This window comes from Alligator mississippiensis, chromosome 2, assembly GCF_030867095.1.
Source record: "Alligator mississippiensis isolate rAllMis1 chromosome 2, rAllMis1, whole genome shotgun sequence".
Lineage (NCBI taxonomy): Eukaryota > Metazoa > Chordata > Crocodylia > Alligatoridae > Alligator > Alligator mississippiensis.
Genome location: NC_081825.1, coordinates 191,560,478 through 191,576,816, shown reverse-complemented (window position 1 = coordinate 191,576,816; position 16,339 = coordinate 191,560,478). Strand labels below are relative to the sequence as shown.

General features: G+C 43.0%; 1 protein-coding gene across 9 annotated transcripts in view; it reads right to left on the bottom strand.

Moving 5' to 3' along the window:
- SERGEF (secretion regulating guanine nucleotide exchange factor) overlaps positions 1-16,339 on the bottom strand; it is a 276,912-nt gene that overhangs the window by 89,623 nt on the left and 170,950 nt on the right. For 4 of the 9 annotated variants that reach the window (XR_009460009.1, XR_009460010.1, XM_059722612.1 and 1 more), the window contains one exon: positions 2,904-3,050. The exons of the other annotated variants lie outside the window; for them this stretch is intronic. Coding sequence is in view for 2 of the 4 variants with exons in the window: in XM_059722612.1 (XP_059578595.1) it covers positions 2,904-3,050 (147 nt within the window). In the remaining 2 variants the exon portion in view is untranslated. The remainder of the gene's footprint in view (positions 1-2,903; positions 3,051-16,339) is intronic. 9 annotated transcript variants of the gene reach the window in all.

Here is a 16,339-nt window from a genome sequence, read left to right as displayed (position 1 = left end):
TATGCTGCTGGTTCTTCCTCCCTAGGTGCAGCACCTTGCACTTGTCAGTGTTGAAACCCATCCTGTTCTCATCTGCCCACCCCTGTAACCTGTCTAGGTCCAATTGCAGCCTATTCCTCCATTCTAGTGTGCCCACTTCTCCCTACACCTTATCGTCATCTGCGAATTTGAACAAGGTGCTTTTTACCCCCTCGTCCAAGTTGCTGATGAAGATGTTGAACAGGGTGCAAGGACGAAGCCCTGCAGAACCCCACTGCCCACATCCCTCCAGGTCGAAAATGACCCATCCACCACCACTCTTTGGGTGCAGCCCTCCAGCCAGTTAGTGACTCAATTGACTGTGTAGGTGTCAACGCCACAGTCCCCTAGTTTTTTAATGGGAATGGGGTGAGAGAATGGGGTGTTGAAGGCCTTCCTAAAGTCCAGAAAAACTACATCCACTGCTACACCTGCATCTAATGATTTTGTGACCTGGTCATAGAAGGCCACCAGGTTGGTCTGACAGGACCTGCCTCTAATGAACCCATGTTGGTTGCCCCTAAGCATAATCTCCCCTGATGGCCCCTCGCGGACATGCGCCAGGATAACTCTCTCAAAAAGCTTACTCAGGACCGAGGTAAGACCGACTGGCCTATAGTTTCCTGGATCCTCCTTCCTCCCTTTTTTGAAAATGGGAACCACATTGGCCTTTTTCCAGTCCTCTGGCACCACACCAGAGCACCATGAGTGCTCGTAAAGCCGTGCCAGGGGTCCCGCAATGACCTCTGCTAATTCTCTCAGCACTCTGGGGTGGAGATCATCAGGACCTGCTGATTTAAACTTGTCAATAGTAAAGAGATTTCTTTACTACTGTGCTAAAAAAATCAAGAGATTTCCTATTTATTCAGCAAATCTGTTGAACAGGTATCTGGAAGTGTTTGGTTTTTTTAGCTTAGGCTACACAAGTGCTTAATCAGAGAATCCTGCTCCTCAGTCACTTCCACCAGTGACAGACTCTCTGGACTGAAGGGAATCTGAGTGACATATGAATGACAGTAAACCATCATGCCACTCATATTATAAATGGCAGAAATCAGAAGACTTGGTTGTAGGGGAGAATTCATTAGGATTGCTGTCTCCTGCTACTAGTAGGTGATAACGTAAATCTCAGTGCCAAAACATTTATGTATAGTATGTGAGTGGATAATATAGCATTAAGGATATTAAATTCTCATTACACTTACATAATTTGCTTACTTATTTTCCATCTGGACCCATGGCAAAATCTATATGAATGCTAGTATTTTACAGTTGACCAGACTCACCTATACTAGCAGAATGCAAATGACATACTCTGTTCCACTTATGTATGCAACTCTTGTGAAGGGAGGAGGTTATCAAACACTCCCCCTCCCTGGTACTTTTGTTGGAAGAGAGAGGCAGCTTCAGGTCTCAGCTAGAGACTGGAGCTCTATCAGTGTAGGCTGTAGCTAAATCTCCTGGCTGTTGTGGCAATGCCTCCTTTCAGTGACAGTATTTCCTGTCTTTGGGTGGTTCTAGCTCCATGTATTTCCCATTATATGGAGAAAGTGGCTTCCAGTTTTGAGCCATCAATACCACACTGCTAGAGGGTTACCCATCATTACAAACTTATGTCAGCACATAGGAGAGGCTGGGCAAAATCTTGAAAGAATTATACTCTCCTCATAAAGTAGTAAAAGTAAAAGATTTTTTTCCCTAACTAAGTAAATCTACATTTAGAAAATGGGCAGAGATACTAAATGTCTCTGCTCTGCACTGTATGAAACCACTGTCTTCTAACATGACATAAATTTGTCATCTACAATACATCATCCTGCTTGCCCAATTATAAAAGGGCCTGTTAATATGATAGATTTGCATACCAGTCATATTTATAGAATAGTCAAATCCACAGGAGTTAGTGGTTTACAAAATTGCCCTTGAAAGAAAAGGTCATAGATTTGACCTACTTTGTATGTTATCAAGAAATTGAATATCCCAGTAAAGCATTATGAGTCACTTATCAGAAAAAGTGAACAACATTCATTTTATAGAAGCTGCAAGTAAAGATTCCTTAAGATGTATCAGAAGAAATAGATGTTAGTAATTATGCACAATTCTGCTAACATGACAAAATGCAATAGAATATGTTAGAAACCATTATACTAAATAATTTGTTCTAATTTTCCTGTAGATGGCTCATGAATATAAATATTCTAGCGGTGGTTCACCATTAGGCGTACAGATCCACGTATTACCATGGAAATAATCATTTAAAAATATAAGGCTGTTTCACAGATGTACCTATGATTTAATTTTGCTTAAAGCTGATCTTGATATGTTTAGGGATGAGGAGCTGTGGGGGAAAAAATGACAAGTATGAAGAGTGCAAACAAAACCTCTCCCTCTCGGTAAGTGGGATTCCTATTCTGAATTTAAATGTCATATGGTTTTGAGTTGCCTGTCACCTTGCCCATTATCTGAGATGTCTCTGCTCAGTGAAGTGGCAGCTGCTCTCAATAAAAATCAGACATACAGAAGACAAATAAAATTGAGCTTAATTCCTTTGACATATATGGTTGAGCATTGGTTTCCTCAGTGTCATGCAACCTGGAATTGTCATTCAGGTTATAACAGGTGAAGCATAGTAAAATATTTAGAAATAAGATTAATGGATTCTTCTACTGGCAGAATTTCTCTGGGTTTCATTAAGTTATGTTTTAGTGTACCACCTGTAAAATGAGTCCATCAGGTTCAACACCCCTTCCAATTCAAAACTCTTCCATGACAGAAACATTACTGTTCTTTCACTGAGACAGAATTTCATCATAATAAGATCTGGAAGTGGAAATTTCTTATATTACGGTCATCCTGAGGGAAGAAAAAACATCTTGGAAGCTGACCTGGGGGCACTCCAGGGGGGCAGACTGGAACGTTCAGTAGAAGCAGACTTGAAGGATCCCCCTCTGCAAAAGCAGGTGGGTGAGGCTGCAATCCTACCCTCTTCTCAGCTAGGATTTCTTGGGGTTGACCAGTTTGGTTTCTTTTATCTGGTGGGAACGAGAGACAAGATGCGACTTGGTGGGAACAAGCTGTGTTTTGGTCACCTTGGTATCTACAACAGAGTCTGAGTGTGCATCTACACGAGCTGATTTAAGGTGCATTAGCCATTTTTAAGGCACATTAAGGGTGTGGGTCTACAGGTGCATGCCCTTAACGCACCTTAAAATGGCAATTTTAGACTATTCGCGCCTAAATTTGACACCTGCAAAAGCAGGTGTCAAATTTAGGTGTGAAAGCGCCATAACACATGTGTAGAAATGCTATAGTGCATTAACGCCATGTATGTTGATGATCTGGGACTAACTTTAGTTCCAAGTTGGTCTACACACTGCATTAATGCGCCTAAGTGCATACACACGTAGACACACACTGAGTGTCTGCCAGGATACTCATGCTACCCATCCAACATACATTACTGATCTCCCTCCCAAGACTATTGCCTATTTGGCAGAACAAAACTAGAAATTCAGTTGTGATCAAGTCTTAACCAGTAAGATTTCACTGGAAACCCCCAGAAGGTAAATAAAAATAATTCACTATGATCTCACTGGAAATTCTAGACACTTGGTCTACAGATCCAAATGGACTATAAATGTTGTCTCAGAGACAGCATGGTTCATCTCATCACTATTTCTAGGAGAACTCCTAGTATGCTACATTTTAGCATGATGTCAAATTACTATTAAAAATGCAAGCTTCAAGAGAGTCTTAAAATAAACACATAGCTTCAGTATTACAGAAACTCCACAAAGAATAACATACACCATATCCTTCAATACTGGAGAAAGGGGTGACCTTTTCAGACTCTGACTGCCACCTGCCTTTCTATACCAAAATTCATTACTCTTTTTCTCTTCCCTCACTGCTTCCATGTCCCCAGAGCATGTCCTTTGCTCATCAATTGCTGCTCCTCCTTTCCAGCTCCTCATAATGATACCAGTGCTACTTTCCAAAGAGTTTGCCTATTATGAGCAAAGATTACCGGTGGCTCTGCCACAACAAGGCTTAAAGTGACCAGTTGAACTACTGGAATTCCATTCTTCAATGACAAAATAATGCGATCTTATTAAATCCTTCTTTTTGGAAATCAAAGGCTGCTGCAAGCAGCCACCATGACATGGAAAGGTGGCCAAAGGGTTAGCAAGAGCCATCTACTGGCATTATTTTCTTCCTTCCTCAACAAGAAAATCCTCTGAATTTAAGGTCTGGAGATAAGGATAGAAAATTAGCTACCAAGTAATCCCATCTTTGATGCTCTTTAACTCTTATTCCTACTGTTCATGATCACCTTCAACCTTCATTTGCTCTGTACAGTACCTATTGCATCAGACTTACGTTGGGGGCTCTGAAGCCCTGCCTCCAGTACAAATAATTAATGGTCATTTTTCCCCGGTGTCTGGCTAGTGAAAGACACTGAGAAGGCAGAATAGCCCTTTGTTTTCAGATTCTCAGGTCACTGGCACTACTGGTGACAAGATAACCTGGCAGCCTAAAAATCTGCTATATTTTGAGATGTTCCTCAGGGTCAAATAGGTCTCATTAGAGTCTATAAATAATTTGAGGGGCCACATCCATAATTGTTATGAATGACTGAGGTTCTATTATGGAACACTGTCCATTAACACCAGCTGAGGACACTACCCAGATTATTATACTTCGAACAGTGAACAGTGCTCCAAGACTCCCTGAATTCAGTAATTTGCTTAAAGCACGGTGTTAAAGTGTCATCTGAACTGTAAGCTAGTGCTGCCCATCAACAGCAAGGGGAACTTGATGTTTAATTCTGTGTCATCTTTCTCACTCGATTTGGCAGTTTTATCTCTCCAGCACACTGCCTTTGGCTATTGTTTTCCATCACAATCACTTTATAAATCATCTAATGCTTAGTTACGAAGAAGGGCAAGGATGTAGAGTAAAATATTAAATTCAGGCTAGGGGGAAACCAAGGTAGTGAGTTATAGCTATAACATGGATTCCTGACACATGGGTCTTTGTCTATTACAGTAGGGCCTTCTTAGAAAACATTTCATTTACAGATCACTACTAAAATCTATACAGCAATGCTTAAGACAAAATCAATGCATTATGGGTAGCCTTCTGAATGTAATTATTTTGTTAGGTTTGTCAAGGGAAGGAGAATCTAGGCCAGGATGGTAACTAAGCTATGGGAAAAACTGCTACCAGTGTGACAGCAGGGGCAATTCAACAGCACTCTACTTTGCTAAATTCTAAATGTCTTTAGATCATTATCACAATAGTAATAGTTTATGTGACCTCTCATATACACAAATTTGGGATCTGCACCTACATTGCAGGCAGCTACTTTTGAAAACTTCACTGCTTAGATAAGCATATCATCACCAACATCTGCATCATATACATATTCTCCTCACTGGGCACACCTACACAAGACACTAACTGCGTAAAAATACTGTGCAGTGGTGCGTCACAGCACAAACAGTGCTAATACACTACTGCACAGCATGATTAGGGTACTGCACAGTAGTGTCACTAAAAAGGCAAGCACCAGCGATAATGTGCATGTAATGCTGGTTATTCAGCATTATTTTAGTACTTGATTATACAAGTACTAAATATAACACGCAGTAACCAAGGCACATTAATGAACATGTAGATGCACGCAGATTTACAAACACTGGGCGCACCTACATGAGTTGTTTACCGCTGAGTTGACTAATTAGCTCTGCAGTAAACATCTCAGCATCTACACTTGCAGGGCAATAAGGTTGTAGTAAACTAATTAATTCTTCAGCACCGCATATATAGATGCTGGGGGGTGGCTGGGGCACAAGGATGCTTCAGTGTGGGGGCTGCATGCCAGCTAGCCTCATACCAAAACACCCTTATGCCCCAGTCAGCCTCTTTGCAGCACATTGAGCCGGGGGAGCAGCCTGAGGCTGGCAGGATGACCCCTGGGGCCCCCTGCCAGCTGGGAATGCTTCAACCCAGCTCAACGTGCTGCAGTCCCAGGCACACGTTCAAACAGTGTGCCTGGGAGCAATACATTCTGGAGCAATAAACTCCAGAGTTTATTGCTTCACATGAATTGCATGTTTAGACGTACCCACTAAAAACTTTATATATAATAGTCTCTCATGATAGTCAATGTCCAGTTTACTCTGGTAAGTGGCAAAACTGTTGTCAACAATGTTAACTTTTTTATCTGATTGCAATTTGGTTTTATTTACCAGTATGGATGGATTTTTTTCTTCCCAAAGAAAAGTATGATTAACTAGGTGGCATTCTAAAGTTTTGTCTAATCTACTGCTTTTTCCTCTCAAGCTTTCCACTAATATATAAGACCTAACTATCTATAATACAGTAAGGCTAGTACAGTTCTCAAGAGGAAACAAAGAAACACCAGGGCTTGCAGAGGGGTCTTTCCATACTGGGCAAAGGAACAGTGAAGGCAACAACTTAATTCAATGTGTTGTGTGGGTAGGACTAGTAAGAGAAAATGGGAAAGCAGTAAACTACATTTCCAGTCATGCCTTTTACCAGCTTCCCAGAATTTAGAATAGAGAGAGGGGATGAGATGGTATATCTTGTGTATTTACAAGTTTAAATCTCTGGTGGTAGAGGTCTTTATCTAGGCTGCAACAACCACTAACCACACACACTTTACAAACATTTCAAATTCACTTTGATCTGTCCTAACAGGACAGCAATTAATGTGCCCAGAGCACTGAAAATGCTCTACCAAGAGTAACATAAATCCCAACAAAGTGGAAAATTATATTTGCACTTCAAAGACTCAATTGAATCTCAATATTCAGGCAAAAACTGTGGCATAAGGTGAGACTTTATATCTAAACAGCAAGGATTTCTCAGGGTGATATATCTTATTGGAACAACTGGGTGCATCTACATGTGTAATTAATTTGACTGAATAAACTCTGATGTAGTTTGCACCAGAATTCATTGTTCTCAGGTGCCATATTTACACGTGTGCCCAGGACCACAACATGTTGAGCTGGGGCGGAGCAGCTCAGGCTAGCAGAGGGCCTGGGGGTCAGCCTGCCAGACTAGGGCTGCTCTGACCTGGCTCAACATGCTGCAGAGAGGCTGGCTGAGGTATGAGGGTTCTCCAGTGTGGGTCTAGCTGGCAGGCATCCCCTGGGCTAAAACATTCTCGTTCCTCAACCAGCCCCATCAGCATCTACACATGTGTTGTAATGCATTAAATAATGCTGCCATAGGATAGTACTTCTGTTTAAAAATACTATCCTATGGCAGCATTTATTAGTTTACTGTGCCCTAACAGGGATGCACATGTAGACTCAGACTTGGTTGTGGTACTTAGTTAGCTCTGCAGTAAATGTCTCATGTTCATGTGCCCACTGTGAAGTAGTGCTAGACAAACTTTCCAATGCAAGACATTCTTCACTTTGACCTGATGAAGAATGTCTTGCATTGGAAAGTTTGTCTAACTAAACTATACATTTGATCCAATAAAATATATCACCCTGTAGCAGGACACTAAGGTGCCTGCTACTCTCAGAGTAGAGGCAGGAACCCAGGTGCCGATTGACGGGACAACCGGTTAAGAAGGGAATTGGCCGCACCCACACCTAGTCAGCTGACCGGAAGGGGCAGGACCCGGCTCCCACACAAAATCCCAGACCTGAGGCCAGGAGGGCAGTTCCCTGCTGGCAGCCATGGGGAAAGGGAGCGCTGCCAAACAAGCAAAGGGGAGAGGACAGACTGCTCAACCAGCTCATGAGGCTATTAAGGGGTGGAGTATCCCCCGGTAGGGATTGAAGGATGTTTTAGCCGAATGATGTTTTAGCCGGGCAGCTTGGATTTTGTTATAGCCCAGGGGTTTGTGTTTTGTGTTTGCTATTGGACTGGCAGTTTGGGTGAGGCTAATAGGGGACCCGCAGCAGTGTGGGAACCCCAGCCACAGAGAGAGAGGGGGGCAGCGAGAAGCCCCAGAGAGGGGGCAAGGGGAGGGCCAAATTATAACAAGGCCCAGATCAAACCATGTCAGTATCATCCGCGAGGCTTGGGCTGCGGTGTAGGGGACGAAAAGGAGCTGCAAATAGCGCCCCCTGGCACCGGGGCAATAAATGGGCAGCTTCCCGCTAATTAACATCTATTAATTAATTGAGACCAAGGCATGCCAGGAAAGAAGGCAAACGGTTGGCCCATCACAGGAGGGCGGAGTCACCGATAGACGGACTCCAGAAGAGGCACTCCTGTCACACACCTTTAGAAATCCTTCCCTCTGGCATCATTTCTGGACCATCACAGCTACGTCACTCTCAGAATGATATTACAAGTTACCTTTAAACAGTCACACAGATGCTTAAAACAGGAGTATTGCTGGGTCAAGGGTGCAAACCCATGTTAAGTACCCTCTAAACATTATAAAGTTATGCCACTTCAGGTGAGGGTTATCTTTGAACCATTTTACCCAGGTTGTGCCAGGGTACTGTCAGTCTGCTCCAGATGATAAAGCATTCCTCCAGCATCCAGGATGCACCGTTCCCAGCCTTTGCTCATTGGGCCCAGGAGGGTGGTGCTGGCCCCAAGCCAATATCCCCTTCCATCCCCAAGGGGTACAACTCCAGGACACCCTCACTACTCTGAGCACCCAGATGCAGTTCACCAGTTTGCTACTTCCTCGAGCACCCCTGTACAAACAGTAAAAAACTATCTACCTCCATGAAGACAATGAGCCAGAGAACAGAAACCATCAGTCCAGATGTATACTAGGTCTCAGCTGTGCCTCAGGGTGGCATGCACGCAGTGAGCCCCTGGGTCTCAGCTCTGTCCTGGTACAACATGCAGCAAGCTCACTTGGTTTCAGTTTTGCCCTGATGTAGTGCTAACCCAATTCCTACCCTAATTTTACTGTGCCTGCAAGGTCCTCAGCTCTGTCCTGGTATTAACACCCTCTCTTTCTCCCCCCGCTCCCGACCCCAATTCAGTGCAACACATGCAAGATTTTAGTCCTTTATTATTTTTTCACTCCTTTCTCTTTACTTCTCCACCCTGCCTGTTGACTTTTGTTGTTTTTTCCTAAAACTTTTCCCCTCTATGGCAATGCAGGCCACAGACATGTACCCCAACCCCCTAAATCCCCATCAGACCATGGGAGAAAGGGGCAGGGATCAGCAGGGATACTTCAAAACTTACCCAGGAGGGAGCTTGGGTTGGAGCAATGTGCAGCATTGCCGCACCAGTTCTCTGTTGGTTCAGTTGGGCAACACATGGCTGATGATGTAAGCCCCATGCACCACCGTGGGAAGTTTAAAAGGCATGAGGGTGCCCGGGAGGGGGGTGGGGGATGGAAAGACAAAAGCTCTAGGCAGCTAAAGCCCAGCTGTGGGCACAGGACACCAGCAGTGGTATTGCCGAGAGAAGGGAAGCTCCAGTAGAGCTAGAACCAGAGCAGTGCAGAAAAGGGAGTATGCAAGGTTTTGAGGTAATATCCCCTCTCTGTGTTGCCACATTCTTCCAGAACCCTGGGAGAGAAGGGGGGTGATACAGAAATTGGAACCCCTGCAGAAAAGGTTTTGTTATTTGTCTGTTTGTTTGTTTTTTGTCCTCAATCAAATACTGAGGTTATTCAAGACCTGGAAGGTTTGGGTCTGTAGGGTCCCCCTTGAGATGAGAGACCCTGAATCTTTAAGTTGGAATACAATAAGAAAACAGGCAATGATGAAAGCCATAGAGTTCTTTTTCTGAGGACCTGAGACAAGCAAACAGAAGTGTTATGTTGGAAAATCAATGAACCAACCACAATTATAGTGGGAAAGCCGAAGCAGCTACCAGGCACCACAGACCACCATTCTGAGGTTGGCAAGTGATCAGGGTGTTGGGGAGTGTAGTCTCCCATACCGTTCACCTGTGCGTCGAGTCTGTAGGGTCCGTTCTGATTTCACCATTGCTTAGGGAAGAAACAGGCTTGTTAATGGGCTGGACCTTAGTCAGTTTCCCAGGGGGTCTCGCCTGCCACATCTTTTCTGGAAATTATTTTAATTAGGAGGAAGATGGTCTATCCTGCCTCTCCTGGTGCCTTCCTTCTGTCATCCTGATTGTCCTTCCTGCTTGGGGCTCCACTTATGATGGTGGGATCAGTACGTTGTTTTGCCTAAGTGTTCCCTACTGCACTTTGCCTTGTCTATGTGTCTTTCAGGCCCCGGGCTGTGTTGTTCCCCAGCGTCCCTCTCCCTCTGCCAGTTTTGTACTTGCCATGTGTCAGACATACATCAGTCCTTGCCCTTTCTGATCCTGCCAGGATCCAGTCCAAGTTGTAGATGTCTGACTGCCATGGTGTTTCTTCAGGTAAGTTGTTGAGCCTCATCAGGCTCTGGTCATTTGAGAAAGCCCCTTCCTGGGGCAGCCACCACGTCCCTGCAGTGGGACTCCACTCTGGATCTGGGTCCTCCGGGTGGGTCAGGAACCTCACTTCCAGTTCCCCCTGCTGTTCTCTCCCCAGGCTTTTTATGCCGGCCTCAGGGGGCCAGCCAGCAAATCAGCCCCAGCACGCTATTATAAAAGCACGCCCATGCCAACGTGGGAGCCAGTCCAGGCTCCTCCTGGCTCTGCCGGGTTTTTTTCTTTTTTCCTTTTACCGTGGCATCCCCGTCCACCACGGTTTCACTTTTGCCGCATTCCAGTTCTGGCACAGTGTCTCGCTGGCTTCGCTCCTCGCTCAGCCAAGGTAAGTCTTTCTTTTCACAGGGAGGTGGAGCCCTGAGTCAGCCGCAACTATACCATAAGTACATCCCAACTGACACCACACTGAACCCCTCCTTTTTTTTTTCTTAACACCAAGGCATGGCAGGAAAGTTGAGGGACTAGGCCCCACCAGGGATCTTACTTAGCAATCCATGGGTCAAGCCAGGGCGTGACACCCTCCCACACATGGCTCCTGCTGCCTGTGGAGAGAGGGAAGCCACAGCCACCATGGTGATTTCTCTGCCTCTGAGTTACATGCCACCTCCCCACCCCTTCTCCTACCCCAGAGGAGGGATAGAGTTCTTGCTCCTGTCCCTGCCCCAGGCCCTCTGTAGTGGCAAGTCACAGTTGTGCAGGTCAGACATAGCATTAAGCCTTAACCTGTTACTGCTCTGAAACTGTTCTAACTTTATGATGGCATATCATTCCACAGATTTAAAACATTTTAAAGGTAACCTGTAACAGCATCTTTACACTGCTATATGCTAAGTGTTTATAAGTCACAATTGTATATCTAGCTGCTCAGTTTTCTGAAACATACGGGAGATGCTTTTATAGCATAAAAACCTCAAATTATAGTCTAAAGACCTACTTTAATGGTTAAATCCACATTAACAGCTCACTGATACACAAGTGAAACTGCCAAAGAGAAAATGATGATAGTTGACATATACCCCCCTTAAAATATTGACAATGTTGGCTACTAGAAGCCCTGCCAACTGCCTTTTAATAAGCAGTGAATATAATTGGTATTGCAACAAAAAGACAGCATGCTGTAACATGACACCATGCTGGTCTGCTAGGAAACCCTTATAATAGAGACCCCCTAACTGAACTGGGATTTTCATGTATAATAAATAAAGTAATGGATCAGCAGGGCTGAGCTTGCTTGCTGAAGACCAATGCCCTGAAGTGCATCTGTTTAGTATCCTCAATATTATAGTGGTATTAAAAGTAAGAGGGAGAGAGAGAAAATTTGTCATATGTTCTCTGTGATGGCCTGCAGAGTCCCCAGGAAGTGAATGGCAGACACATGACTACTTCTGTTGCTTTGTAACACTGCCGTGAATATCTAAATACAGGCATGTCTCATCTTACGTAGGGGTTACGTTCTAAAGGCAGCACGTAAAGGTGAAAATCGTGTATAGTGAAATCGCATATTACCGTGCCAGCGGTGACTGCCTCTGCCTCCAAAACCTCCCGCTGCCGCTGTGGAGCTGCACTTAGAGCGTGCAGCCGGCAGCAGCGGCGCAGTGCAGGGTGGTGGTGGGGATGGCTGTGTGCCACCCAGCCACCACCACACCCGGCTGCCGGCCACACAGCTCTGGGCACAGCTCCATGGCAGCGGCGGGAGGTTTTGGAGGCAGAGGCAGTCACTGCTGGCAGCGTGGTGGTGGCCAGGCCTCCAGGTAAGCGACAGCACCGCGTGCAGACTCAAGCCCTGCCCCCCTCCCCACCCACGTATAGCTGAATTCACGCAAGTTAAATGCACATATGATGCGACATGCCTGTAACACTGTCACCATAACATTGAGATCTGTCCATCAGGATGCCCAATCTCCATTTCTTATTGGTGCTTAGTCTGTTATAGAAGTATACCTTTCATGATCTGTTACAGCTTTTCCTGGGCTGATATTTCATATGATAATTTAGTTGGAATCATGGAGCTTATCTAAAGGAAACGTACGTTGCTGGTGAAAAGGCAAAAGATTTTCATGCAAGAATCTTTCACCTTCCATATCACAAAGATGACATGGCCATGGGTGCTAGTTATCCATGCTACAATTATAAGATATCTACCAGAGACTGTCTGAATATAGATTTGTAATTCTCTTCATACTTAAACTCAAACATGTAATTGGTAAGTTTTATCACCATAAGAAATAATATACTATAATAGCTCTTGGTTTTTTGAGCAAGCCAATGTGTAATGACTTCTTTTGTACTATCCTTCTAAAGTTATTGTGCAGTTTTAAGTCCAGTGAGTCTAAGAAGCCAGCACCAATTTGAGGAAAAGAAACATTTTACCTAATTTTACTTGACAAAACAGATTTGCCCATTACATTCAAGACAATTTTTATCCCAAGTAGCTGAATGATTTTTAGTCCCAGGGAGATCAGAAAGTCTGATTTTTTATGTTTACAAGGTTGTCTGAATTGAATTTGCAGAAAACCATCCAATCTTGACAGAATTATACTTTATCATGTAACATAATGAACATGGGTTGTGGGGAGAGAAGAGGGGAGAGAAATAACCTAACCTTGGTGGTAGAGATTATTCTGATCTTTTACTGTAAGACATTACTGTTCACTGGATAATTGAGAATGGAATCTTACAAGTGCCCAAAATGCAATCACATTTAATATACAGAAATAGGACTGAAAACTACTGGTGAAAGATTTGTGTGTTTGTATATTCACATTTGGATGTAAAAGTGCTTCACAAATTAGGTACAAAATTACATGCGACTAATTATGGATAGGGCACCCCTCCCCTCCTCCACTGGACTTCTGTTCAAATAAAATTCAGCTATTTTTCCAACAACCTGGGTTCAAGTCCTACTTGGCACACATATCAAAGTAGGACAGACTTCTCACATTAGTAAGCATCTCCACTAGCCTTTTTTCCATAAGATTTGTCATATGTACAATACAAAAGGCCCCAGATATTGATGTAGTAAAGGAGTCACAGGTTGATTTTGAACCTAGTGTCATCACAAGGTGGCTGGATGACATGATGATTAAAACTGGCATCTGGTATACATTATAGCTTCTACTATTGCAATAACTAGTGGAACAGCACTGATAATAGCTAAACTGGAGGAATTTTTTGGGAGAAGGAAAGTCTAGTACAGGAAAGGGTCAAGGGCCAAGTTACAAATCAGAAAATCCAACACAGAATTAAGTAAAATTAGCAATCTTTTCTTGAGTGAGGATCCAAAAACAAGAAACTGCTTTTGTGCCACAGGCAAGGATTTTTGTTGGTGATATCTTTTACTGGATAACTGCATGGTTGGAGAGATGTAGATAGACAAGGTTTCAATTAGAAGATACTCTTCTTCAGGTCTGAGGAAAGGTTATTTGTACCAATACAGCTTCATGGGCAAGCTGCACTATGACTTCTTTGGTCCATAGATCTTAACCTCTTCAGAGACTAGTTTATCTACATTTTTTTTAGTAATTTCTCTGACACATTGAAACTCTGGATTGTTGCTGGACAGAGCTGACACTTATTCTAATAGAATTTTTGACAGCTAAAGTGGACCTGGGATAAAATTCCTTCCACCTATGTTATAGCTTTGCTTTACTTGGGCAAGAGGTAAATTGCTGCGCTGGGTCATTTTAAATAGCTTTGCTGTCAGTTACTGTATATCCTGACAACTTTCAAACATGTAGTATAAAATATTTGTTTATCAGCATTTCTTGGGTACTGGAGTCATTCTATCAGCCAACTTGTACTTCCCAGTGCAGTCAGGACATGCAACAACTCCCTGCTGTTACATAGTTAATACTGTTTGATTATACTACTGGGGATATAGTACATCCTATATGTGGTGTGTCAAGTATTCCATGACCACCTAATTCTCAGAGAAACCATACATAGTTAGATGAACACAGCTAGCCACAGAAGAAAACCTATAAGGCTATTCTGCACGTAAGTAATTCTTAATATATGCTTCCACTATATAAAGCAACCTAGAAGAGAAAATGAGATGTATGCCATATACCATGTTCCTGAATGTGGTGCAGGTTCTTCTTTCTTCTGCATGTTTGGCTCTTCTTTCCCCAAACGCTTTTATTTCGTGCTTAACAGACTGTTTCCAAGTGCTTTGATCCTCAGCAATCTCTTGGCAGGCATGAGCGAAGCAACTGATGAGGCTTTGAAAGTCACTCTCTGTGTAAACTATCCATGCAGCATCATCAGCAAACAGTAACTCACAAGTCAGATTTTTCCTCACTTCAGTCTTTGCTTGAAAGTGTGTAAGGTTGAATAATTTTCCATCTGAGCATGTATATAGATAAATGTCTTTGGTGATAGTCCCAAAAGAGCACATCAGAAGAGAAAAGAAAATCCTGTACAAGGTCAGGGCAAGGATACAGCCCTGTTTGACTTGGCTTCAAATCTCAAAAGCCTCAAACATTGATGCATCATAGGCTGACTGTTCCCCATATTCCATCATGCAATATGGGCATGCTGAAGAACTTTGGTGGACATCCAATCTTTCCCAATAATTTGAAGAGGCCTTTTTTAATCACAAGGTCGAAGGCCAAAGAAGGTGATAGAGCAGTCTCCTTTGTTTCCTATGTTTTTCTTGGATTTGTCAGAGTGGAAAGATCATATTCACAGTGAACCTACTAACTCTGAAGCTTCACTGAGACTCAGGGTCAATAAAGTCAGCAACGATCTAAACTGTTCTGAGTACTACCCATGCATTGATCTTTGCGACACTGCCTAATAGTGAAATGTCACAATAATTGTTGCAGTTGCTGTGGTCATATTTATTCTTGTACAGTAACTATAACTCACATACCTTTGTCCCTACTGTCCAACAGTGAGTAAGAAGCTCAAATAAGAGGGAAAAAGCACGGGTTTCCTGTATTTGATGACTTCCATGGAAATGCCATCTTTCCCAGAGGTCTTGACAATGGCCAGATCGTCTATGGCCTTTCTTAGATCCTCAACAGTTGGAATATCATCAAGCTCTTCAAGGACAGACTATCAATAGAGTTAATGCCTCTGTCAGTGACATCACTTTCCCTTAAGCAGAGTCTAAGATAGTGTTTTACCCATCCTTCTATCTATGACTTTTGATCTGTTATGACATCTAATGCTATCTTTAATGGAACTGACTTCTTTGCAATTAGACGTAGCACCTTCTTGATTCCATGATACATGCCTCTGATGTTTCCAGTGTCAAATAAGGATTGAATTTTCTCGCCGTAGCAGCCAATAGTCACTATATAATCTTATTAAAATTTATCTACATGTGTGTATGTATGAATACATATACATTTCTATATATATTAGAAAAACGAATTTTTGTATATATGTGTGCATGTATGTACACAAACTTATTTAGTAGGCATATTTTGAGGTGAAGAATGAACAACTCCTCTCCAAAATTTCAGTGAACACTGGCCCATCACTCAGCTGAAAGGAGATTAGATTCCATGTAAAATCAGATACTTCTACAAGCGTAGGATCATGTGAACCTGCAAAAATTCACTTAGTTTTATGTTTTTAGAACTACACTTCATGATATTCTCCTAAAAAAAAAAAAAAATCAAAAATACAAAAAGCGTTTGTATTTTACAAAAACCATGCAACTGCTCATATCCTAGCTATTATTTTTAAGTCACAAGGTACAAACTGATACATGGTTTGGCAAATGCATCATCTGTGTTAATATTAAAGTCATTTTGTGACTAGATGAGAATAGAAAGCCTCCCAATTAACCCAACAAGAAGGTCCCAGTACCACATTGCTGAAGGCAACAGCCAAACTCCACACTGACTTCAATAGAGACAAGGGGATACGATCAATTCTACAAAACCATGGAGATCTT